Source organism: Lepidochelys kempii, chromosome 15 (genome assembly GCF_965140265.1).
Source record: "Lepidochelys kempii isolate rLepKem1 chromosome 15, rLepKem1.hap2, whole genome shotgun sequence".
Taxonomy (NCBI): domain Eukaryota; kingdom Metazoa; phylum Chordata; order Testudines; family Cheloniidae; genus Lepidochelys; species Lepidochelys kempii.
In genome coordinates, this window is record NC_133270.1 from 3,774,954 (window position 1) to 3,800,087 (window position 25,134).

At 61.0% G+C, this 25,134-nt stretch overlaps 1 protein-coding gene across 4 annotated transcripts in view; it reads left to right on the forward strand.

Moving 5' to 3' along the window:
- The first annotated feature begins 380 nt into the window (after positions 1-380).
- SMTN (smoothelin) overlaps positions 381-25,134 on the forward strand; it is a 52,792-nt gene continuing 28,038 nt past the window's right edge. For all 4 annotated transcript variants that reach the window (XM_073313650.1, XM_073313654.1, XM_073313653.1 and 1 more), the window contains exons 1-6: positions 381-498; positions 2,190-2,410; positions 21,500-21,660; positions 22,095-22,188; positions 23,601-23,679; positions 23,786-23,883. In XM_073313650.1, coding sequence (XP_073169751.1) covers positions 2,360-2,410; positions 21,500-21,660; positions 22,095-22,188; positions 23,601-23,679; positions 23,786-23,883 — 483 coding nt within the window. In that variant the 5' untranslated portion in view covers positions 381-498; positions 2,190-2,359. The remainder of the gene's footprint in view (positions 499-2,189; positions 2,411-21,499; positions 21,661-22,094; positions 22,189-23,600; positions 23,680-23,785; positions 23,884-25,134) is intronic.

The window sequence follows — 25,134 nt, forward strand, 5'->3', positions numbered from 1 at the left end:
CAGCCTCCCAACCCCTTCTCCCCGGCGCGGACTCCCTCCCCCCAGCCCCTGCCCCTGCCCGTCTCCCCCAGCCTCCAGAACAGACAGCCCCCCATGCCCTCCCGCCAGTGCGGGCTCAGCCCCCACAATAGGCCGCCCCCCAACATCCATTCCCTGCACAGTACAGCGTGCCCTGCCCCGCAACCCCCAGGCAGGGGCATCTCCCTAGCTCAGCCCCGCGCCTCTCAGAACTACGCGCCCCAGAATGCCGCGGGCGGGGCGGGGCTCTGGCTCGGGGCGGGGAGGTCAAGGAATTGAAATGAGCCAATGGAGAAGGAGAGTGAGCCGGATTGGGCGGTCCGCGCCCGGTGACTGGTGGGAGTGGGTGTGTGGGCGGGGCTGCCGGGTGGGGGTTGGGGCTGGTGCGGCGGCCGCGGCTCAGTCCCAGCTGCGGCAGGAGCGGAGCGGAGCCGGGACGTGGCCGGAGCTCATGGCCTGGCCGAAGCGACGTTACGTGAGGTGCGCAGGGCAGCGCTCCGGATTAGAGAGAGGCAGGCAGGCACCGACTAATCCGGATTGAGGGTTTGGAGAGGCAGCGGCCGGTGTGGGTTAAAGGACTGGCCGTTCCTAGTTGAGCATGGGGGTGGTGCTCTCTGATCCGGGTTAAGGAATTACTGGATCTGGCTAATTGGGGGAGGTCGGGTGATCTCTAATCTGGATTGTACAATTGGGGAGACTGCCAAATCTGGATTGGGTGCTGTTTGCTAATCCAGATTAAAGAGGGAGGGGAAAGACTCTGACCAACCCCTCCCCCCAACCCAAACAAACCCAGAAGTTGGGAAAGTCTCTCATTTAAACCTATCCCTGGCTCGCTGGGGGCAAACTATTCCAGAGCTGTGCCCTCTGGGTTTTTCCTTCCCTTCCTTAAAGCATCCGGTAGTGCTACTGCCAGGGATGAGCTACTTGTCTGATCTGGTTTGGCAGTTCCTACTTCCTTTAGCCCTTTCTGGATGGGTGGGGACATAGAACCAATCTGCATTAAGGAAATCTGGGAGCCCGGCCAGTCCCAGTGTAGGACCCGGTAGGAGTGGGTGTATAGGCAATGGAACCTTTCACCACAGGACTAGTTTATTTGGATCTGAGACAAGCCATGCCTGAAAACGGCTAATGGCTATTTGGTAGTTTATGTGAAATGCGTTTGTCCAGTCCCCTGTGGACAAATAGTCGCCTCACAGCTGGGGCTAGCTGGTGACATGAGTTGGCTGTATCCGCAGAGAGACCATGGGCGGTATCTGAGCTCTCTGTTGCCCCTGAGCAGAGTCCTCCACTTTGTTTAGTAGCCTGATGACTTTCACCAGCACTAAACTCTGAGGGCAACAAATACGATGTAAATTAACAGGTTTCAGAGTAACAGCCGTGTTAGTCTGTATTCGCAAAAAGAAAAGGAGGACTTGTGGCACCTTAGAGACTAACCAATTTATTTGAGCATAAGCTTTCGTGAGCTACAGCTCACTTCATCGGATGCATTTGAGCTTATGCTCAAATAAATTGGTTAGTCTCTAAGGTGCCACAAGTACTCCTTTTCTTAATGTAAATTAAGACACCTGGGCAGGGCTGGGGAAATTGGCCAGCACTAAAAAGGTGGGTATACTCGGACCAGCCAACCCACAATAATAAACTGGGAGTAACTGATGTGAATGGCCACTTCCCTTTCTGGTTGTAGTTTTTGATGCCCAAATATTGTACCTCTCTGAGGTGGAATGTCTCTTATTTTGGTTTTAATAAGATCAAACTGTATTTGGGGAATCTCTCTCCTCTTGATCAGAATGTAGGTGGTGTGTGTATGGGTGGGGAGATGCAGGCGGATGGTATCTCTGGATAAATAAACTGGGGAGGAAGTGAGGTTAAGGGGTGCTGGCAGATCTGGATGCATGAATGTGGGGTGCAGGGCTGGAGACATAGTAGGAAGCTTTGTGTGAGTGGAACGGATGCATTTAGCTCAGGCTCTGCCTCTGGCAGAGCACAGCGTGTTGGTGATGAACTTGGAGTAGGCTGTGGTTCGCTTTCAGAGTGACTCTTTTTCCAGCACTGGGATTAACAGCCAGTGAAACAGCTGTAGGTTGATCCCATTTGCCTTTCAGCAGAGGTTTAATAAATCCAGGAACCCCTTTGCAGCTTCGCTGACACGCCTGCAATCTGTTCCTTTGCAGAATTCCTTCTGTGAGCTGGCAGACCAGTACAGAACGGGGCCTGACCCAGCCCTACGACCCACTCCCATCTGCTCACTTCCACGCAGCATCCAGCCCTGAGAGCTGCCCAGAACAGTGCAGTGACTGAGACCAGGCCTGCCTGCCTGCATTTGGAGTGAAGGGAGGCAAGCATGTCTGAAGAGAACCTCCTGAGCATGGATGAGGGAGCCCTCCGGAAACTGGTGAGTCCCTCCTGAGGTGCAGCCCCATGGGAATGTGTGTGTGTACCTCGTCGGTAGCTCCTGACCTTGGTGGTGTCCTCTCTGCAAAGCGCTCAAACCTTCCCTGCTGAAAGAAAAGAGAAACCACTGTTAAATTCACCTTTCTGCTTGAGCCTTTCCCCTGACAGCATGGCAGCTGTAGCCTAGGGTGGCTGGCTGAGCACTGGGGCTCTCTGGGTGCCTGGGAGTATGTGTCAGGTGTTCAGCTGTAATCAGGATGGGGCGAAGAAATGGAAACCATTCCTGTAATTTCCAAAGCACAACCTGGGCAGGAAGTATGCACACCCTGCTGCTGCCAGGGTAAGGCCCTGGCCACTGGGGTTGTGGCTCTGTTTCTGTTTGCACTGTAACTGTTGCTGGGCTGGAAGAACTCCGGTACAGCCCTGCCATGCTTCGGTCTTGCAGTGTAAATGGGACCTTTGTGCACCTAGGCTTTGGCACAGTTTGGGATCTGGCTGAGACCAGTTCTCTCCCCATGGCGGAAGCAGATCAATGCAGTGGCTGTTAGTGTAGACGGTCTTTCTTTGAAACTGGTTTCCTAGCTGCTGGCTTGCTTGGTGTCTGGTGGTGGTGCTGTGCGCTATGGGCAGGCCGATCAGGTGAGCTTGGCTGGCACAGCTGGAGGGGTTGGGAGGCTGCTTGTTTGTAACTCAGTAGGTAAAACACCTCTGCCTGCTCTCCAGAGACCCCCCTGGGCCTGGGAATGGCGTGAACGTGGCTGAAGCTAAGCAGTGCTAGTTTGTACTCAGGCCTGGGCGTAACAGAAGGGTGAGCGGTCCTAGCCCCCTGCTGTGTGGGGTGGGGGCGATGAGATGGGGCAAGTCTAGTGGAATAGCCTGGCCTGGCTGGCTCCCTGAGCCTGGGCCTACGTGGGGATGCTCCATACTGTGAGGCCTGAGCGAGCTGCGTCTGCGGTCCCTGCGTTTGGAAACGGTCGCTGGCTGCAGGGCCGGTCGCCCATCGCACGAGTGACTGGAGAGAACAGTGACTGACCCCTGGGAGCGCCCTGTGTGAGTGCCCGCTTTGCATCCCTGGCTGCATGCTGAGCTCTTGGCTAATGGGGGCTCTGGGGTCACTTCCCTGTCTGTGGGACTGCGAGCTCTCCCCACTGAGCCAGACGCATTGGGCTGCAGCCACAGCTCCCATGAGGGCTCTTTGCGGCCTTTCTTCCCCCGTAGGGCTGAGTGAGGTGGGGAGCGCCAAAGCATGTTGACCCAAATCTCCTCAGGTGGCTGCTGCTGCTTGCTCCCATGGGGGGCACAGGGACCCTGGGGGATCAGCTCTTGCCCATGCCGAGCCCCCACCACCAGGGCCTGATGATGGGGCACATCCATAGGCAGAGAGAGCGGCGGGTGCCCAGTGAGCAGCAGGGTTAATGCTCGCTCTCTGAGGAAGCAGAGCTCTGCCACTCCCTGCCTAAATGTTGGCCGCGTGGGGGCCCGACCCCCTCGTTCTGTCACTGGGAGGGGAGAGGGCTGCCACTCCCCAGCTCTGTGCCTGGCATGGGGGGGCTCCACTGTAGCTCTGGCAAGCTCGCTGTCCTGTTGCTGCTGACCATATCCCTGGCCTTGGGATCAGTCCCTTCTGCGGGCTTCCCCTGCCCCAGACCCAATCTGCCACTTGCTCCGTTGCCTTGCCCGGCTCAGCTATGGTGCTGAGCCGCCACACGCTCCCAGCCTGTGCTCTGGGCTCCTGCTGCCAGGGCCAGATGTTCATGCTGTTGCTTGTCACCTGCCTTGTGCTTGTCTGGCTCTGGTCTCTGTCTCCTGCCCACCCAGGTGGCCTTGCCCTGCACCTGGGACCTGCTTTCTGTGGCTAGAATCCAGTCACAGCAGGAAGCACTCTGCCCGCTCTCTGCAGGGCCCCTGCATTGCGGGCACCTGTCCTGGAGCAGCCAGCGCTCCCCATCTGCTCCAGCTCCCTCCCTAATGTATGCGTTGTGTTGCCTAGTGTGCCTGCGGAAGGGACGCCACGAGCTAGGGCAGAAACCTCCCATCCTCCTCCTGCCCAGTTTCTCACCCGGCCTGCTACACACACACTGGGTCCCAGGGCAAGGCGTCTGCAGTGCCCCCGCAGTAATACTCCCCCCCTCCCCCCCCAGGCTAGCTGGTTTCCTCTCTGGGCGGAGCCCCCCTCCCTGCTCAGTGTGTCCTGCCTGCTGGAGTGGTCAGAGAGCTCCCAACACCAGGGTGAGGAAGTGGGGGGGACTCCTGAGTGGGTGCCAGCCAGTGGTCTGCTCTAGAGCACACTGCTGGGGCTGAGGTCCGGCAGGCTGGGCTGCAGCCCATGTGGCTGAGCTCTGCTGCCCTCAGCAGGGAGGCTAGATTTCCCCCCTCCCTCCCCACCAAGACTCCCTCCTGTGGGCAGTCCTGGCCCGCCAGCTGCCCCCAGCAGAGCAGCTCAGCAGGGAGTTGGCAGTGGACGCACTGGAGATTGGGACTGCGGCCAGTTGATGGCCAATCACCTGGGGTGACACACTGGGGCTGTTGCGGGGTCAAAGGCCTCCAGCGTGGGCCCGGAGAACCTGGTTCTCCGGGGTCAAAGGCCTCCAGCGTGGGCCCGGAGAACCTGGTTCTCCGGGGTCAAAGGCCTCCAGCGTGGGCCCGGAGAACCTGGTTCTCCGGGGTCAAAGGCCTCCAGCGTGGGCCCGGAGAACCTGGTTCTCCGGGGTCAAAGGCCCCATGCTGCCCTCTCTGCTGTGGGGCCAGGCACAGCTGGGCTGCTAACCACCCCTTCCCTCATCTTGGCTGCTGGCCTCTAGCTGGAGGGTTTGGCTCTGGCTCTCCAAAGGCCAAACTGCTCGTGAATCCTGGGAAATGGTTAACGGCAGGAAGCTGAGTCAGCCTGGAAGGAACGTCCTGTCTCAGCAGGCAGGGGGACAGGAGACCTTGCACCCCCTGGGACTCGGGGGGCCGGTGCTTGGCCTGTCCGTCCTGCATGTGTCTGGGAGCCAGCCCTTGGGAGCGCGCTCTGGGTGGCAATGTGGGGACCTCCCCGCCCCCCGCAGGCTCGGCAGGGGGAGAGGGCAGCAAGAGCGGTAGTGCAGAGAGCTGCAGCGAAGAAGACTGTTGCCCCCACGGCGGGGAGCTGGCGTGAAGGGATGGAGGAAGCTGGCACTAGATCAGCAGAGAGGAAGGCACAGGACAGCAGATAGAGCAGCCAGCTGGAGTGAGAGATCCTGCGGTGAGCGGGGAGCCCGGGGTGTGGCTGGAGGGTGTGACTGATCCTCTCGGGGCGGTGAGAAGCTGTGACAGTATGGAGAGCTGGCGGGGCTCAGTCGTCCAGGCCAGAGGAGATGGGCCGCGGTGGAGGGGGAGCAGGTGCTGTGATGTACCGGAGCAGTGTGGCTGAGGCATAGGAGGTGTGGGTGCAGAAGGTGAGCTCAGGATGAGGCCAGTGTTACAGCCTGTGCTGAGAGTGGGAAGGGAGCAGGGGCACAGCCTGGGTTGGAGGGAGAAGGGGGCTGGGGGGCACGCCACTGAAGCAGAGTTGTGGTGGAGGGAGCAGCCGTGGGGCGAGCCAGGGCACCTGGCTCGCTAGGTAGGAGCGAGGCTGTGCTGGGAAGGCACCAGGCCCGCGCACAGCTGTTGGGAGAGCAGCAGGCCTGCCTGGTGCCAGGAGGATGAGGAGGGGAGCGATTGCAGTCAGACGCTCGTCCCTGGCTCCATGGAGGAGGGAGCTTTCCAGGTGATGCCCGGAGCGAGACCTGCAGGGGAACATGGGAGGAGGGGGGCTCTGCTGAGGCCTGCAGGGGATGGTGTTGGGGCAGGGCGGTGGCAGCTGTTGGAGGGTTACTGGGAAGGGCAGCAGTGTGGGGAGGTGGGAGGGCATGAGGGGGGCCCGCATGTGATGCCTGGCTTGTGTGGGAGCCCCTTGCCCAGTGTGGGGCAGGGACTTGCCAGCGACAGCAGCTGGTGCTGGATGACTGTTTGGGAGCCTTATCTTCTCTCCAGCACAGCCCTGTGACCCTCCCCTGCCCAGCACCTGACTGCCCTCTCAGTGCCTATGGCCCTTGCTGAGCTCTTGTTTGGGTCACTGGCTGAAGGGTTTCCAGGTGCATCTGTCCTGGCGCCTGGTTCTTGTGGCCAAGGACCTGGGCTGGAGTCGGAGACACAGGTTCTCGTGTGGACTCTGGCGCTGTCTGGCTGCGTGACCTGAGTGGCCCTGTGAGGAGAGCGTCTGCCCTGCTAGAGCCTGGTGCTGGGCAGTTACTCGGGCCCTGCCCTTCTGTGTGCTTGGAGGGTGAACAGAAGAGCCGGGGCGCCCAGCTCGACCTGTTCTGAGTGCTTGGAGGTGCGGAGTCCTTGCCGAGGGCATGGCAGAGAGGGGCTTTCTTTCTGTTGCCTGGTGTAGACCACAGGTGCCCTAGCTGTGCCAGAAACCCATGTGTAGATAGGGGTCGCCCCATCTGTGCCTCAGTTTCTCCGTTAATTCTCCTCATACCCTGGGGAACCAGGGGCTTGACTCAGCTACTGATGGAGCAGCACGGTGAGCTCCTCCGCTGGAGGGTGTACTCAGAGGGGGAGAAGCATGGCTGGGGTCCCGGGATGGCTCTGTCTCCTTCTCTCTGCCCCTCCAGGGGCTCCTGGGCCAAGCTGCTCCCTCCCAATGCAGATTGTCACCTGTGCTCTCATCTGGCCTGGCAATGGCTGCGACGCCTGCTGGACAGGGCACGTGGGCCGAGCAGCAGGGGCTGGGCCCAGGTGGTTAGGTTTCTCTGAGGCGTGTCACTCCCCCGATGTCTCCCGCGTGGGGCTGGAGGGGGCTAGGCGCTGTGTGGGGGAGCCCCCTTCCCAGGGGCTGTCCCCTAGCTGTGTGTTCTGCCTTGGGCAGGCTGGGAGAGGCCCCTTCCTAGCTGGCATGGGAGGAGGGATTTTTCTGCTGGCTTTTGGCTCTGTTGTGCTGGAAGAGGATTAGTCCATATAAGGAAAAACTGCCTGCCTCTCCCTGTACTTCCTCCCCCTCTCCCCAGCGCTGGCTCTCCACGCCCAGCTGCCTCTGCTCCCCTCTGCCCTAGCTCCCTTTAAACCAGTGGGTTCTTGCCCCCTCCCAGCCTTTCCGCTTTCCACCCCATGCATTCCTGAGGGGTCTGCAACGGGGTGGGGGGGCTGGCCTGTTCTTAGGGGGCACCGTGTGGGTGGGGGGACTAGTGATCTCTCCGTTGTATGCAGGCGCTGCCTCTCTCGGTGCTCACCAGGCTGGCTTGCTCGGAGCCTTCCTGCCCCCGAGCTGGGTGTGCGCCAGGCTCCCTGGCGCTGAGCTCTGGCCAGGGGGCCACTGCCGTGCCCAGCTGGCAGCTGATTGGATGGTTTGAATGTTCACACTGTTGCCTTCTCTTCTGAAAGGGAGCCGGGCAGTTCTGGGGCTGACTCAGCCCATGCAGCAATAAGAGAAGTGTGACCAAGTCTGGTCATGGGGGAGACGGAGCCCCCAGGTCCTTCAGCCTGCATGGGGGGGCACCAGCCCCGAGAACTTGCCCTGGCAGCCCCAGCTGTGGGAAAATGGGTAACCCCCCTGGCAGGGCTGTGGTGCGATCAGGGGGATTGTAAATGTCTCTGAGTAACATGGACCAAAATCCTCCCAGAGAGAGGGGGAGTCTTTCGCCCCTGGGGCAGGCCTGGGTCACAGGGGCCCGTGCTGTCGCCTGGACACCCCCACCTCTCACACGCAGCCGGATGCATCCGTGGACTCCAGCCCAGCCTGTTAAGCTGCAGGTGGGTATGCTGAGCCCCCTCTGCACCAGGTTGACCCAAAGCTCGACCCGGCCTCTCCACATTCCAGTCTGGCTCATTAGAGAGGCAGAATGCAAATCCCCTCGCAGCTGGGGCCAGACGAAGGGCAGGCCAGGGCTGGGGGGACGCAGGTGCAGGCTCCACCTGTTTCTTCACTGATGCTGGCTTTTGGGAAGGGTGGTCTCCCCCCACCCCTTTGGATCTTTGCTTTACCTTCACTCAATCCCTCTCCCAGCCCTGGCTCTCGCTTTCCCACTGATCCCCCTCCCCCACCTGCCTACAGTCCTTCCTTTGAACTGTTGTGCAGTGTTGTTCTGCACTGTTAAACAGCTGCCATGACCCACCCCAGAGATGGCTGCCTGGGGCTGGGGTGGATGGCTTCAAGAGACAGGTGGTCCGTAGAGCCTTTAGAGATGCAGGCCATGAGAGACGTGCACCCGACTACTGTCCGTATTCTGTCTGCTCAGTCAGTCCATCCATGTGCCCGTGTCTGGCTCCTTGATGCCCCTCTTTCTGTTGTGTGCTGGCTCCCTTGGGTCCTTTGCCTGCCCCCAAAGCCATGCGGGTTTGGAGGTAATTATAGCTTCCTAGCAGCAGCTGCCTATAAATGGAAAACTTGCCCCGTCCCAGTGCTGGGGACAGGCTTGTGAATGGCAGGGGGCCTGGCACTGCCAGGGAAGCCGCCCACCTGTGACTTGCGGGAGCCCTGTTTACAAGGCCACATGGTATGTTTCACTAGGCAGGCGTTAGCTTGTAACCATTAATTTACTGCCTGGCAGGGGAGGGGGTGCATGAGGGCCTCTGGGAGCTCCCGGCCAGCCGGCTCAGCTGAGCAGGGTGGGACATTTAGTCCTTTCCCTGCAGATCGGCTCAGGCTGTGGTTTCCAGCACATTTGTTTCCCCTGCGCAGCTGGCCGCAGAGCATCGAGGGCTGTTTGTTTTCACTGTCTTGGGCTCGGTGCTGACGTGGGTCAGAGATGTGGATGCTTTGCCTGCTCCGTTGTAATCTCTCCTCCATGGAGGGAACGCTTTCCAGGGAACCAAGCGCAGAGCTGGAGACCCTGGCTGGCTTCTCTCCCTTTCTCCGTTCTCTGTCTGGGAGCAAGAGGGCTCCAGAGGCCCGATATTGGAAGAGAAGCCTGGTCTCTGGCTGGGCTGCTCCCCCAGGAGGCATTGGGCTGAGGGGCGCAGCTGTGACCGCAGAACTGCCAGCTGAGGGGGCAGAGCTGCCAGGACTGGGCGAGCATGATAGGTGCCGTTCTTCCTGGCTGGCTGGGGTCCTGGCCTGCGCTCTGGGCAAGGAAGGCCATGTGGGGTGGGCTGCAGGCCATGTCTCCACAGGGAAGGGGCACGGGCGCTCCTGGCCATCCGCTCTGGGAGCGTGTGCGCCAGCCGTGTTGATTCAGGCAGTCCTGCTCCCAGCAGCCCAGCGCGACCGGCCCTCTGCCCTTCCTGCATGGCCCGGGGGTCAGGCGCGCCGCAGCGGGACACGGGGCTGCCAGGAAACGGAGGTGACAACGAAGGCAAACGTGACCCAGTGTCCAGGAAATGGTGCTGGGGCCAAGCGCTGTCAGCAGGGTGAAGGAGGGAGGCATGCTGTGGGGGCTAGGCCAGGGGGAGGGGTTCCCTCCTTCCTGCTCCGATAAAGAACTGCAGTGCCAAAACGCAGGGACAGGGATGGTGGAGAGGCACCTCCTGTCTGCACCATGAGGGGAAAGGCTCCAAACCCCTCCATGTCCACTCCCACCATCCCTACTCTGCCCCCATCCCTGCACTGCCATCTCGTAGGAGTGATGCCCACAGCAATGTCTGTCCCCTCTATGGAGATGTGCCATGCTGGGGGCTGGGCAGGCCTCCCGCTGTACCTGCATCCAGTGGGATGGGGAGTTGGGGGTTGGGGTGCTGATGCTCACACAGCAGCTGGTCACAGCCTGGGGGTCTCAATGGGAGCAGCTGGAAGGTCTGCAGGGTGAGGGCTCATCTGAGCCAACTGCCCCTGCACAGTGGGGTGCTGGGCCTGTTGCCCGTGGCTAGCCGGCAATGCCTCTGCCTTGCCTTGGGGAGAATCCATCTGATTTTCCCTAGACCTCCCCCCACCCCACCCCCAGATTTCCCTTCTCCTGGGAAGCAGTGTCTTGCAGCTGAGCCCTTGGAGGGGGCTGGGGCTCCAGCTGGTCTCTCTGCCTGCGGGGGCGGGTTTGCTTCCTTGGGGTGGGTGTCTCCGAGCTGCGTCCACACCAGGCTTTTCCCCACAGCAGGGGCACTGCAGACGGGTCCCTGGGCTGCTCTCCGCCCCCCCACCTCAGAGCAGGTCTGCACACCACAGTGGCAGGGCTGGTGGCCCATCTGCAGTGGCTGGAGCAGCTGTGCAGGGGTAGGAGCCTTGAGCTTGGTGTGGACATGCCCCCTCTTCCCGCTGTGGGGCTGGAGTGCCGCTCGGCGCCTGGCAAGGCTGGGTGCTGATGGGGTGACCTCAAGGCAGCATTTGGAGAGGGCTGTTCAGGCAGACGCCGGGCCAGTTCGGCTCAGCCACCGGGGCCCAGAGGCAGCGCGTGGAGGCGGCTTTTGTGGATGGGAGGGGGAGGGGCAGGAACTGCTGGGGGGCGTGCCCCCCACTCACTCTGCATGGCACCTCTGATCTTCCCCTCCCCCAGAACGTCCTTGCTGATGCTGCACAGGGAAGCCCCTGCCCCAGGGCTCTGGCCACGGGCACCTGCCCTGCCCCTGCCAGACTGAAACCCGCCCAGGAGTTAGTCTGTCTGCTGAGCGCTCCTGCTGCCTGGGGCAGCTGATCCTGCAGGCTGGCAGCTGAGGGGGAAGCACCCAAGCCTGCTCCTGTGGGTGATGGTTCCTGAGGGGCAGTACATGCCCGGCTCTCTGTGCTGTGCGGCCCTGCCCTGCCCTGGGGTGGAATACCTGCTGCTTGCAGGTCACCAAGCCAGCCGTTGCTAGGCCCAGCACTGTTCTGACTCTGAACGGCCCAGGGGCTGTGGCCCAGGCTTGCCCAGGAGGAAGCCCAGTGCCAGGGCTCCTGCTTCCCACCCCACCATTTCTTTGTCCTGGGGAAGCTCCAGAGAAGAGCCTGAGGGGTCCAGCGTGGTGAGTTCACCCTGCAGAGCAGGCAGCGGCACTAGGCAGGGCTGGGCCATGGAAGGGCAGAGCGAGATGCTGTCCCAGGCTGGCTATGCTGGAGCCCCAAGGTGGGGAGAGGCGTTGCTGGGGGGCAGAATGGCCTGCCCTGGCTGTGGGACTGGGAGCTGTGGGAGCTTTGCCTTGGCCTGCTGACGATTGCTGGGTGCCCACAAGGGGTTTACCCCGGAGCAGGGCACACCTGGCTCTGCAGGAGGAGAGGCCTGGGTCTACCAAGAGGAGGGCAGGCAGCCCCCTGGCCCAGGATGCCCTGCAGTGCCCTGTAGCCTCTCCCAAGGTGAAGAGTCCAGCTCCGCGCTGATGGGCAGGGACAGGCAGGAGCACCAATTCCTGGCTGGGCTGGGCTGAGGAGGGCATGAGGAGCGCAGAGCTTGTGCCCCCATCCTGGGCAGGGCGAAGGGCCCTGGGCCCCATGCTGAGCTCTGCTTCCTCCCCAGAGCCCCTCACAAGCTCCTGTCCTCTGGAAGCCTGACTCCTCCATCCCTGAGGGCCTGGCAGCACCACGGGGGAGCGTGGGCGGTGGCAGAATCCCAGCTCTGTGGGACTGCTGAGTTGTCACGGAGTCCCTGGGCGTTGCTCTGGAACTGCTCCCCATGAAGCCAGTCAGGACTCTGGGAAAGTCTCCTTTCTGGGAGCAGCCTGTCTGCAGGACACACAGCTCACACAGCTTCCACCTTCCTGGGTCTGACCTCGGAGCATTCAGCATCCTCTGCCCCTCCGTGCGCTTCCCACAGCAAGTCCGCTCAGGCAGGGCTCCTGGGGAAGCCAGAGGGTCCTACCCCCAACTCCACAGTCAGACATGACTCTCAGCCAGCCAGTAAAACAGAAGGTTTATTAGACGACAGGAACATGGTCTAAACCAGAGCTTGTAGGTGCAGAGAACTGGACCCCTCAGCTGGGTCCATTTTGGGGCCAGTGAGCCAGTCAACCACGTCTGTACTTCGCTCCATGTCTCCAGACAGCCCCAAACTGAAACTCCCTCCAGCCCCTCCTCCTCTGGACTTTGTCCCTTGCCCGGGCCCGGGCCGGGAGGGCACCTGATTCCTTTGTTCTCCAACCCTTTAGCTCTCACCTTGCAGGGGGGAAGGGCCCAGGCCATCCGTGGCCAGGAAACAGGGTGTCGGCCATTCTCTGTGTCCAGACCCCTGCACACACCTGCCCTGTAGGGCTCTGCAATGATCGTACACCCTTATCCCACCACCTAGATACTTAAGAACCGCCTAGGGGAAACTGAGGCACCCCCCACACTATTCAGAGGAAACATTAAGAACAGTCCCACTTCGTCACATGAGTGCAGGCATGAGCACTCGGCTTCAGGGCCAGGATGGCAGGGAGAAGGGAGAGCCCACGGGGAGAACGGGGCAGGGTACCAGCCTGGGTGGGCTGTGTTGGGGTTGGGGGCATCAGGCTGTGAATCTGAGAGACCCCAATGGAGCTGGCTCATGGGAGGTGTGAGGCCTCCCAGCCTCCTGGCTGATCCCTGTGCAGTCTGTCAGCAGATGGAAAGGGTAATGCTGCCAGGCAGGGTTTCCTGTCTGTGGAAGGGCGGGGTGGGCCGCCTGCCCCATGTGGTGTCTCCTTCCTGCTCCGTGTGCCAGCATGTTGCGTGGCACTGGATGACTGACCTAGGGCTGTGGGGGGGAATGTGCCTGGTGCTGCTTCGTGGGGACAGCAGCAGCCGCCCTGGCTAGTCAGTGCTCCGCCCCCCTTTACTGGAGAGCTGGAGCAGCTGCCGAGGAGGAGCTGGGAGGAGGCCCGGGCATGGAAGGGGTAATTTCCTCATTAGCAGCCCATCCGAGGGGAGCAGCGAGAGGCCCTGTCTCTTCCTAGCTTTTCTCCCTGCGCGTCTCTCCAGAACTGCCTCGCTTTCCTTCCTTCCACGGGTTCTGGAGCAGCTTCCCTGCCCCAGGGGCCAGAGGCAGGGCCCGATCCTGGCTTAAAGCCCCCGTGGGAGAGCCCTGCCTGGGGCTGTGTAGAAGAGAGCCAGCTGGACCCTGGCTGGCAGCCCCCCTGCCCTGGGGGCCATTCCCAGCTGTGGTGAACGGGCACCAGTTGCTGCAGGATGTGGGCACCAGTTGCTGCAGGATGTGATAACCAGCCACAGTGTGGCTGATAGCAACTGTGCTGTTGGGCAGTGCATGAGAGGGAGGGGGTACACACTTGGAGCCAGACAGGCCCATGCTCGTGGCTCCAGAAGGAAGCAGGTATCTGCCACGCTTGTGCTTTCCGGCGCATCGGGCTGTCCAGTGTGAGCCCCCTGATGTCTCTGGCAGCCTCATCTCAGAGTGGGATCCCACTGGCAAGTCCCCAGGGCTCAGATGCTCTCCCAGGAGGTGCCTTTTAGCCAGCAAAATGCCACTTCCTGCACTGGCGTACGTGCCCTGGGCTCCAGGGCAGTTTGTGAGTGAAGGGGAGAGGGATGCCCAGGATCTGCCACCTGGTCCCACCAGAGGCCCTGTGGCTGGTGCCTGGCTATCTCCCCTCCCCCCTTCACCAGTTAATCTCGGTTCGGTATCCCTTCCATCCCGCCTTTTCCTTCCCCGCTCTCCTGTCTGACCCCATCCACTCACAGACTGTGGGGATGAGCTCGGGGGAGGGGGATCCCTCCTGTTCTCTGGGAATCAGGGGCAAAGTGTCTGGCAGGCCAGCGGATGCCCCCGGCTGCATGGCGCAGAGCACTGATGACCCATGTTCGCCAGCACTGTAGGCTCTCTTGCTCTCCGACCCGGCGCTGGGGGCTCTGGATAGCTGTGGGCAGCTGGATGGCCATGGGCTGCAGCATGGCAGCCGTTCCGGGCCAGGGGTTTGGGATTCAGGCATGGAATAGCAGCTCCACCTGATGCTTTAGCATCTAGGAAGCAGAACCTGGCACAGTTCTGAGCTACCCTGCTATCTGGTCCCTCCCCGTGTGCCTGCCAGCTCCCCAACCTGGTGCATCAGAGCCGCTCCCTAGGGACTCCACCATTGAGCACCCTAGTGGAGGGGAGGGGGTCTGGGGCAGGCAATGTTTACCCCACTGTGAGTGCCTGGGCTTCCAGAGCCCACACCAGGGCAGAGGCACCAAAGGGCACTGGCTTCTTGGGGGCGGGGTCCAGCTGGCCTGGCACCTCCCGGAATGATGCTGCATGTTTGCAAAGCAAGCTCTCGGCTGCGGAAACAGGAGAGCTGGTGGCTGACCCGACCCACACCGTGCTCCATAGTCCCTCCTCCCCAGCCAAGTGCTGCATCATATGTGGGCTGCATCCAACTCGGTGCTGAAATCCAGTCCCAAGCTGGTGCTGCTCTGTCCAGGCTGGAGGTGGGAGACAGGCCAGGAGCTGCCAGGAGGGAAGTGGGGACTGGGGGGAGCCTGGGGCCCTCGCCTGCTGGGCTAGCAGCTGCGGGACTTACCCTCTGTTGAGTGGTTGTGGTGTGTGGCCAGGAATCTGGAGTGGGGTGTCCCCCTAGAGGGTTTATGGAGGGGTGTCCCTAGCTGGCTGCTTGGGGGACTGATGGGGAATGGGCCCAGGTTACAGATGGCTGGAGATGTTAATTCCACCCTCTCCCAGTCCCCCAAGAAACAAAGGCTGGGTCTGCCGGGATGGGAGCTGCCTGCCCCTGGGGGGGATGCGGGTTCACCTCCTGCAATGGGGGCCTTTCCCCTTGGGCCTGGTCAGTGGGCTGCAGTGTTTGTGTGACTCCATGCGCTTGGGGGGGGGGGGAGGTGGAAGCAGGAGCCCAGGCTGGATCTGGCATCACTGCTCCCAACCCTCAAAGGCTCCATCTCAAACAGCAGCTGGTTTGGGTCAAATAATTTATTTTTAACAAACTCCATGAGAAATAGCTGCTGGAGCCAGTGGCTCCTTCAGCCCTGACACACTGCAGTCGGAGAGGCACTCTGGCTTGCTTGGGGCCCAGCTGGCTGTGCTCCTGCCCTCGCTTCCTGGGGTCTCCTGGGTCCCCACCCCTTGGGGCTGGGGGTCTTTGGGCTGCCCCTGGAGCGCTGGACTCCCGCTAGGCCTGGGCCTGGCTCCTCGCACCTGGCCCAGCCGTGGGGTCCCAGGCTGATCCCTGGAAAGGAGTCCCTGTGCAGAGCAAGGCAGGCGTGCTGCCTCAGCAACAGCAAGTGAGCCACCCTCCGCTGCTCAACCAGGCCCAGGGCACTGGGCCCGCGGGGAGCCTGCGGTGCCCTTCCTCCTGCGTGAGTGGCGCTGCCCATGGCAGTGCTCTGCAGACCTGTCGGCTGCCATTCTGGGGAAGGCTGCTCAGGGTGTCCTGTGGGGTGGGGTGGCTGAGGCCACTTTGCTGCAGTTGAAGCCCTGTGGCATGTGAGGGCGGGGGCTATGCTGTGGGGGGGGGAGGGAGATATTCTGTTTTGCCCAGCGTTTGGAGGGTTGCTGGAGCTGAGGTCTCTGAGCTGAGCACGCTGCCCCCCAGAATGCTCTGTGAAGCTCAGAGCCCAGGTTCTTCACAGTCACCCCCGCCAGCTCCAACCACTCCCAAATCTCTGCCCTGTCCCACCTGATATCCAAGGTGCTGCCCCTCCCCTACCTGCTGGGCATGAGTCAGAACTCGTCTTGTGGCAGGTCAGTGTGGTGGCTGCAGACAGTGGCTGACCAGGCTCCTCTAGCTCATGGAGCAGGGGGTCCCTGTTTGCCCCAGGCAAGGGGGAGCTGCTTCTCCTCAAGGTCCTCCCTTGGGGCGCCTAGTCGCTGATAGGAACCTGTGCCCAGTGCTTGGTCGCTACACTGTGCCCCCTGCTCCCCCATTCTCTGGGCAGCCCAGTGTGGCTCTCCCGCCGTGTGTGTGTGTGTGTGGGGGGGGTAGCTGAACATTGCTCCCAGCCGTAGCCCTCCCAAAGGAAGGGACGTGGGGATCAGAGCTTGCTGCGAGATGGGACATCAGGAAATGAAGCCTCCCACTCCCTGGCACGCTGCCCTCCCCGCTCCGGCGTCTCGCTCCAGCTGCTGCAGCATCCAGGATAGGCCCCCCCCCCACCCCCCGCAGGCAGTGAAGCAGAGCAAACTCTGAGGGTGGGGAAGGGAGAAGAGGGGCATTGTGGGGGCAGGGCTGTGGTGGTTGGGGGGAGTTGCACTGGTGCATCAGGGGTGTCTGCGGACCCCATCCCATCAAAATCTCCGCAGGCTCCCTTAACCCAGCCCTTGGGCCATCCATTTTCTTTCCCCTCCAACCATCACCTGTGCCCCCTGGACAGATCTCTGTCTCTTCAGAGGAGTGTGACGAAGTGGGACTGTTCTTAATGTTTCCTCTGAATAGTGTGGGGGTGCCTCAGTTTCCCCTAGGCAGTTCTTAAGTATCTAGGTGGTGGGGTAAAGGTGTATGATCATTGCAGAGCCCTAGAGGGCAGGTGTGTGCAGGGGTCTGGACACAGAGAATGGCCGACACCCTGTTTCCTGGCAACTGATGGCCTGGGCCCTTCCCCCCTGCAAGGTGAGAGCTAAAGGGTTGGAGAACAAAGGAATCAGGTGCCCTCCTGGCCGGGGAAAGGAACAAAGCCCAGGGGAGGAGGGGCTGGAGGGCGTTTTCAGTTTGGGGGCTGGCTGGGACATGGAGTGAAGTGCAGATGGGGTTGTCTGGCTCACTGCCCCCCCAAAATGGACCCAGCTGAGGGGTCCAGTTCTCTGCACCTACAAGCTCTGTTTTAGACCATGTTCCTGTCGTTTAATAAACCTCTGTTTTACTGGCTGGCTGAGAGTCACGTCTAACTGCGGAGTTGGGGTGCAGGACCCTCTGGCTTCCCCAAGACCCCGCCTGGGCGGACTTGCTGTGGGAAGCGCCCGGAGGGGCAGAGGATGCTGAATACTCCGAGGTCAGACCCAGGAAGGTGGAAGTTGTGCGAGCTGTGTGTCCTAGAGACAGTCTGCTCCCAGAAAGGAGACTTCCCCAGAGTCCTGCCTGGCTTTGTAGGGAGCAGTTCCAGAGCATCGCCTGGGGACTCTGTGACAACTGGTGGCAGAGGTGAGATGTACTGCACCTCGTGAATGGTGAATGGCGTTTCCTGCTGTAAGTGACTGGGGAGCAGTAAAACGAAGGGGGATTGACGAGGACCAGGCGTGCTGAAGGCTCAGAGAGGAGCAGTTTCGGGGGGTAGTTAACCCCTGGGAGTGTGTGACCAGCGAGAAGGACTGTGCAGTAATGGGGTCCCCCTGGGGATTGCGATGAACAGTCTCAGGGGTGGAGGAGCCTGTGGCTTGGCCCTGGGAGAGAGAAGGACTTTTGCAGTAACAGGGGTCCCTTGGGGATTGCAGCGAGCAGTCCAAGGGGCGGAGGAGTCTGCACCTTGATCCTAGCAAAGAGGTGGTGACCTCGAGAAGGGCTGGCACACTAGGGGTTCTCCCTGGAAACCGTGGGGAGCTGAGAACACACAGGCCTGTGAGTCCGCAACAACTTGGGAACAGCGGAGTGATGGCCTGTCACCGTCTCCTTAAGAAGGACACTGTAACCCGGTGCAGAAAGAGAGGGTTGCGCATTGGAAAGTTCACCAAGGCACAGTTAATCGTGCAGCTGGAGGAGGATGACCACTCTAAGGAACAGATTTGTGACCCAAATGGGGCTATAGCAGGATCTGGGAGCAGCTGCAGTGGTAGCCAGGCCTCCCCAAGACTCCAGTCCCTGACCAGATGAGGGTCTTCATGATTGGATTCCCCATCCAGGGATCGGAGCTGAGTCCGAGAGAGGAAGAAGACTGTGAGAGACAGCGAGAGCCCGAGAAAGAGCTGCAGAAGCAGCAGCAGCATGAACTGGCGGTGGTGGAGTGGAGAGGCCTAGGGGACCCCCCAGGGGTGAGTGGGGATAGACCCTGGGGTGCCAGTTCCTCAGGAAACCTCAATACTAAATTGCTGCCCCTGGTTAAGGAGTGGGGGAATGTGGATGCCCACCTCACTGCCTTTGAGCAGGCTGGCGATTTGAACGAGGGGGACCCTGCGGAAAAGCCCCGGTGTCTAGCTCCCTTGCTGGGTTCCAAGGCTATAGACTCCGTCAGCCAGATGGGTGGGGAGGTGGACAGGCTCCCACTCCTGACCCCAACCTATATGTCTGTGTGGAGTTTCCTGGGGCCAGGCCCCTTGGACCCCCAGTGGGAGCAGGTGATGGTCAATGGGGAGACATTCCTGGGGTGGTGAGATCCTGGGACAGAGAGAACTGTTGTCAGGCCCTGGGTGGTGCAGCCTCAGATGCTGAGGGGCTGTGTGAGCTGGGTGAGGGTCCCAGGGATGAAGCCCCTCGCCCTGCCTATGGCCCAGATTCCTGTGCAGACCCAGGAGGGGTGGGGCTGGCTGGTCGTTGGGGTGCTCCAGGATATCAGCTGCGAGACCCTGTTGGGGAGTGACTGTGTCTCTTTGGGACAGGATCCAGGCCCTGCTCCTGTAACATCCAAGGGTTTGAATTTGAATCCAGGGAACCAATCGGTGGAGAGGGAAATGGTCAGTGAAAATGCAGATGACCTGGCTGGCAGGGGGGAGGAGCCGCTAGGCTCAGGCTACCTGCCTGCCTGTAACCAGACCCCTGGGGCTGGGTGGGACAGAAAGATGCTCCCCGCCCCCCTTGCACACTGGAGAAGGGGATCAGGCTGGCTCTGATGCAGTGAGGAAAGCAGCGAGCTCGTTGCCTACCCCCACTGGGACAGCAAGGGCAGCGCTGAGCACAGTGGGAGCTGAGACCCCAGCTGAGTGGGGGGAGACACAGGCGGGGCAGGGGATCTGTTGGGAGTGGCAAGGTGCTTGGTAGGGAAAGTTTGGATGAGCCTAGGCAGCCTTGTGAGCTGATGGCTGTGTCTAGTCAGCAGCGTGGGAAGGTGAGGAGAGTGGAAGATGAGTGTCCCTGGACCTTACCTGTTAGCTGGGTGGGGAATTGGGACAGTGAAGGAAATGTGCCTGTGTCTGTCAGGGGTAGCCTATGGAGGGAGCTACCCCGGTCTCCAAGCAGTTGTCTGTGACCAGCCTTGTGTGCTGGGACCAGGGGAATGAGATCCCAAGCTGTGTGTCTGGTAAAGGAGAAAGTGTGTCTGGCTCTTCTTTTTCTGTGGAGCAGACAGAAGGGGCCTTTCAGCCTGTGATGGTTGAGGGTCGTGCATTTGTCTCAGAGTTGGTTCTGGAATCAGCTAAAGCCCAGGAAGGGAAGGGTCCTAAGTTTGTGTCTGCTCGGAGAATGGCCCTGTAACTAGGTCACATCCAGTTAGTGTCTATGTAAAACCCCAGAGCCCAGACAATTCTGGTGCTTGTATTTTGCCTGTTGCTAGTATGTGGCTGGGAAAGGGTGTAGCAACTCTGTCTAATCAGGGTGAGATCCTAGCCAGGGCACAAGGAGAGCAGAAAGGCGATTTGATTGTGTTACCTACTGAGGGTATGGAAACCTGTAGCAAGAAGGAAAAGATTCCTGAACTTGTGTGTGGCAAAGGGAAGGAGAATGCTTCTGACCTTTTCTCTAGGAAGTCTGTAAGTTTGCCTGAAAGGGGATTGTGTAGGAATCCACCGGATGGGCCAGAGGTGATTCTGGATGTAAGGGAGACCCGGAAAGAGTCTGTTGTTGCTCAGGAAAGTGTTCCTCTAGAGCAAGCCCTAGGGGAAGAGGGGAAGAGCAGAATTTCTGAGAAGTGTAAATTGTTGCATCGAAAAGCCCCTGGGGAAAGGAATCCTCATGGAGTCTTTGCAAGCAGTTTACTGCAACTGAAGGGCGTGAAAGTGATTGAATCAAGAAAGTTTCAGTTCCTAACAGCCAGAAATTTTCTGTTGAGAATGAAGCCACTGACTTTCCTGTTGAAAGATCCAGTGTGGATAGCTTTGAGAAGGTCTCAGATGGAGAGAAAGCTGTTAAGAAATTTAAATGGTCCTATAACCAAGTGGCTGTGTTTGGCCAGCTTGTTGGGGAGACAAGGTTGTTGAGAAAGGAATGTCTCCATGCTAGTTCTGTAAGTGAACACTATGTGGCCCAGATCAAAATGGGGGCTCTTAACCAAGAGAGCCCGAATTGCAGCCCTCCAGACTGGAGCACTGGGAGAAGACCCGATCCCAGTTTGACCCCTGGGGGGTTTTGGGTGGCAAAAGGGCACGGGCAGCATAAACCTTCCCATATGTGGCATGCGAGTGCTATCGACCAGCCCTGACCTAAGGGAGGGTGTGAAACTGGAAGGGCCTGGTGTAACTCCCACCAAGGAATGGGAGAGATGGTGGGGCATTCATGGGAACGTTGGTGGCTTCGAACTTCCCCAGGTCACCGGCTAAAGTGATCCAGCTCACTTCTGTCTCGAAGGGGGGAGAGATGTGACGAAGCGGGACTGTTCTTAATGTTTCCTCTGAATAGTGTGGGGGTGCCTCAGTTTCCCCTATGCCGTTCTTAAGTATCTAGGTGGTGGGATAAGGGTGTACGATCATTGCAGAGCCCTACAGGGCAGGTGTGTGCAGGGGTCTGGACACAGAGAATGGCCGACACCCTGTTTCCTGGCCACAGAGCTAAAGGGTTGGAGAACAAAGGAATCAGATGCCCTCCTGGCCCGGGAAAGGAACAAAGCCCAGGGGAGGAGGGGCTGGAGGGAGAGTCAGTTTGGGGGCTGGCTGGGGACATGGAGTGAAGTGCAGACAGGGTTGTGTGGCTCACTGCCCCCCAAAATGGACCCAGCTGAGGGGTCCCGTTCTCTGCACCTACAAGCTCTGTCTTAGACCATGTCCCTGTCATCTAATAAACCCTCTGTTTTACTGGCTGGCTGAGAGTCTCACGTCTGACTGCGGAGTTGGGGGGCAGGACCCTCTGGCTTCCCCAGGACCCCGCCTGGGCAGACTCGCTGTGGGAAGCGCACAGAGGGGCAGAGGAGGCTGAATGCTCCGAGGTCAGACCCAGGAAGCTGGAAGCCGGGTGAGCTGTGTGTCCTAGAGACAGTCTGCTCCCAGAAAGGAGACTTCCCCAGAGTCCTGCCTGGCTTCGTAGGGAGCAGTTCCAGAGCATCGCCCGGGGACTCCGTGACAGCTGCCTAGTGAGGACAGTGCCCGGCCGTGTGTGTGGTGATGTTGCTGTGGAGCTCGCGCAGCATCACAAACAGCCCCATTGTGCTGAGTGCAGGCGGGGGTGGCACGGCGGGTGGTGGCACTGAGCGCAGCTCCCTTGGGAGAAGGGGGCTGGGTGAATAGCAGGCTCTGTCCGTCCCTGGGTGACCTCCCCTCTCTGCTCTGCTCCCCAGCTGGAGGCCACGCTGGACCTTGCTGAGCGGCGCCAGATCCGCTCGGCCATCCGGGAGCTGCGGCGCCAGGAGCTGGAGCGGGACGAGGAGGCTCTGGCGTCCAAGCGCTTCCGCTCGGAGCGCAGCAGCCACCGGCAGGAGAACAAGGAGAACTGGCTGCGGTGAGTGCAGGGGCAGGGCATGGGCTGTGGGCTCTGTCACACCTTGTGGGCAGGGCTGAGCTGCCCTCTCGAGCCCAATGGGCCAGGTTTATGGGGAGCAGAGTCTTTGCCTCTCCCAGTGGGGATGGCAGTGCTCCTGGCAGGCAGCTCGGTGCTGGCTGAATGCTGCTCCCTGGATACCTGTTCCTCCTGCTGTGGGACCTGTGTGTGCCCCTGGTCCCCTCAGAGGAGAAGCTACAGCTCGGCTTAGGGGAAGTGCCCCCATCCTGGCATCATACTGTCTTGGCCCCTCCCTGTGTGCACCACCAGGAAGCTGAGGGTGCACTTTGATTTCTGGCACTGGGGGGACAGCCCCATTCCCCAGCCTACACCAGGTGGGACACTTGCCCCCCGCCAGCAGCCTGCGTGCCCCTTGTCAGACTGTCTCTCTGCAGGTCTCAGCGGCTGGAGGAGGAGCAGCAGAAATCCCTGGCACTGCTCTCTGGGAAGCTCGACTCCATCACGGACGTGGAGGAGCTGACGGCTCTGGTGAGTTGCCCTCTAGGGCGTGGGCTGCTGGCTGCCCTCTAGGGGAGGGATTGACCCTGCTCTGGCTCTGTTCCTGGAGGAAGGTCTGCACTATGCCCTGGGCATGGAGTGGGGAGGATCTGGTGCCAGCCAGGGTGCCTGCTGCCTTCCAGCTCAGCTCCTGCCACTCCCTCTCCTTTCCTGTGATCAGAGCAGGCAAGCACGAGATGGGGAGCTAGGACTCCAGGGTTCTGTTCCCAGCTGTGCCCCTTAACCTGAACCAAGGTCACACAGCGAGTATGTCCTTGCCCCTCTCTGTGCCTCAGTTTCCCCTTGGTAAAACAGGCCAGGGGGCGGGTCCATTGCTGTACACTTGCTACTGCTCGCACGCTCTGGTTAGGGGTCCCCTGGTCTCCTCAGCGCCCTCTCCCATCTGCTCACTCTCCTCTGTTCCCACATCTTCCATGTCCCTTTGCCTTCCGCTCCCATCAGCTACCCTGTCTGAGCAGTGTGCAGGGGAGCCGTGGCCAGGCAGTTCCTGAGCAGTGCCGGGCAGGCTGCTGGCAAGGCGCAGAGAGCTGGAGACCCTGGTGCCAGGAGCACGGTGGGTACTTGCCATAGTGCCAATGGAGCAGTTGAGATTGGGACCTCTCACGACCCAGGCCTACCACTGCCACAGCCCCTGCCTCTGGGCATGGCTGGTGGGCAGAGCTGTGCATATGGCCACGCGGTGGGCAGAGCCAGCTGTTGATTAGCATGCTCTGAGGTCTGCCTCTTGGGGGGCTAGAGCTGAAGGAGCAGGGCAGTGGAGGGTGTCCCGCCAAGGGGACCTGAGTCTAGGGCTCCAGTGTCCTGGTGGGTGGGAGGTGAGGAGGATGCAGATGGTTTAGTCTCCCACTGGCGTGGGGGGGTGGGCAGGAGGAAGAGGCTGCCGGCTAGTTTGCCTGGAGTGTGAGCTCCTCCCCAGCAGGTGCTGCACCTCCCACTCTTGCACCCAGTAGGCAGCGTTCAGTGAGAGCGTCTGGAGCTCTGTTCCCCAGGGGTGGCGCCTGACCACCTAACCGTGGGGAAACTGAGGCAAGGCCTTCCCTAGGTACCATGGGGAGATTGTGGCAGAGCTGTCACTAGAACCCAGGAGTCCTGGCTCCCAACCATCCATTGTAACCTGCTCTGTGCTCCCTCCCTTCCTGGCCCTGGTATGGCAGGGCGAGCTTGGTGCCCATGCATGGAGCAGCTGCAGAGGGTCATCTGGGAACCTGCACTGTGCCCGGCGGATCATACGCCTGGACAGGATTCCTGGCGGCTGCTGAGCCAACCTGGCCCGTGTGGGAGTGGGCTGCAGCCGAGCCTGGGCGCTCCCTCCCCCATCGTGCCAGGAGCCTGGGGCGGCCGTGGAGCTGTGAGAGCCCATGTTGTGTCCCTTTCTGCCACAGCTGCGAGGAGCCGGCGAGTACGAGGAGCGCAAGCTGATCCGGGCCGCCATCCGCAAGCTGCGGGCCAAGGAGATTGAGGGTACGGCCCTGGCGCAACCCCCTCCCCTGGCTCTCTGCACAGGCCTAGCTTGGCGCTGCCCCGAGCCAGCTACTCGTTAATCGGCTCCTTCCTTCCTCCCTTCCAGCTGCAGCCTCGGCAGGGAGAGCCCACGGCAGCCGGAAAGGGGAAAATGAGCCCCTGGCCTTCAAGGAGAAGGAGAGCCCGGACGGGGGCAGCTCTGTGGTGAGTGGGGGGGGCTCTGCAGGAACTGGGAAGCCTGGGGCAGAGGGTTCTGTGCAGTGTATTAGTGCAGGGCTCTGCAGTGAGCCGGGGGATGTGCCCACGCCCAGATGTGCTATCACTACACTTGGGGGCAGTCTCCCCCACGTGCTGGGCATTGGGCTGGCTCCATCTTGTCCCAGGCTTCCCCCCACGCACCCTCAGTGCCCTCTAGGGTGCCCAGTGTTGCTGGGTGCCATTGCTCCCTCTTGCATCCCTGGGACCCCACAGCCCCATGGGTAATCACCACGGTCCCACCCTGCCATCCCTGAGCCCTGGGGGGTGGGGCTTTGGCCCTGGGGCAGGTGGGTTTCCCACAGCTGCTCCAGGCAGCAACGTGGGAAGGGGATCTGTGCCAGTGGGACCTTGAAGCTTTCTTCCTGAAAGCAGGAGTGGGGCGTGGGGAGAGACTAGCTGAGGCTGAAGTCTCCTCTGCCTGGCCAGGGCTTGTGGGAGCTGCCCCTGCAGCTGCTCTGCTCCTGCCCGAGGTGCTGGGCCTGCCAGCATTAGCCTGAGAGCTGCCCTGCATGCTCGCTGTCTGTGTGACCCAAGCGCTGGGGACTGGTGGGAGCTCCCTTCCTGCTGGATAAGGGCAGCAGGGGCAGGGCCAGCCTTGCCCAAGTGGCCTGCCTGCGTACCCTCCCCTGCCCACGTACCCGTCCTGCCTGCATACCCGGCCCCCGCCAGCCCTGCAGAGAGCACTTGAGAGATCAGCCTCCTGGGGCTCTTCAGTTCTTGCCCCCCCCCCCATCTTTGAGAGAAGGGCTGGCTTGGGTGGTGGGAGCTGGGCTGAGCCCTCTCTCTGTCGCCCTGGGGACTTCCAGCCACTTTCTCCCTGGGCTGGATTCGAACCTGCCCCCCCAGAGGAGCATGGCAAGCTGCTGAGGGCTTGCTCCAGGCTCCTGAGGAGATGTATAAGAGGGTGGCCTGTATGTCCCTGCCAACAGGGCAGGTCGGGCTGTGGGGAGCACTGAGCCCTCCCCAGGGGAAGCCCATGTCCCCCCCTTGGACTCGGGGCTGGCCAGGTTCTCAGCATCTCTGTCTTCATTCAGGAGTCGTGCAGGCTACCCACTGCAGGCCTCAGGCCCGCCTGGGGGCAACTTGGGAACTCTCCAGAGGGAGGGTCAAAGCAGGGCTAACGCAAACGCCCAGTGCTGGGGACTGGGCAGGGACAGCCTGGAAAGGGGCCCTCAGCTGGGTGCTCCCTCTTGCGGG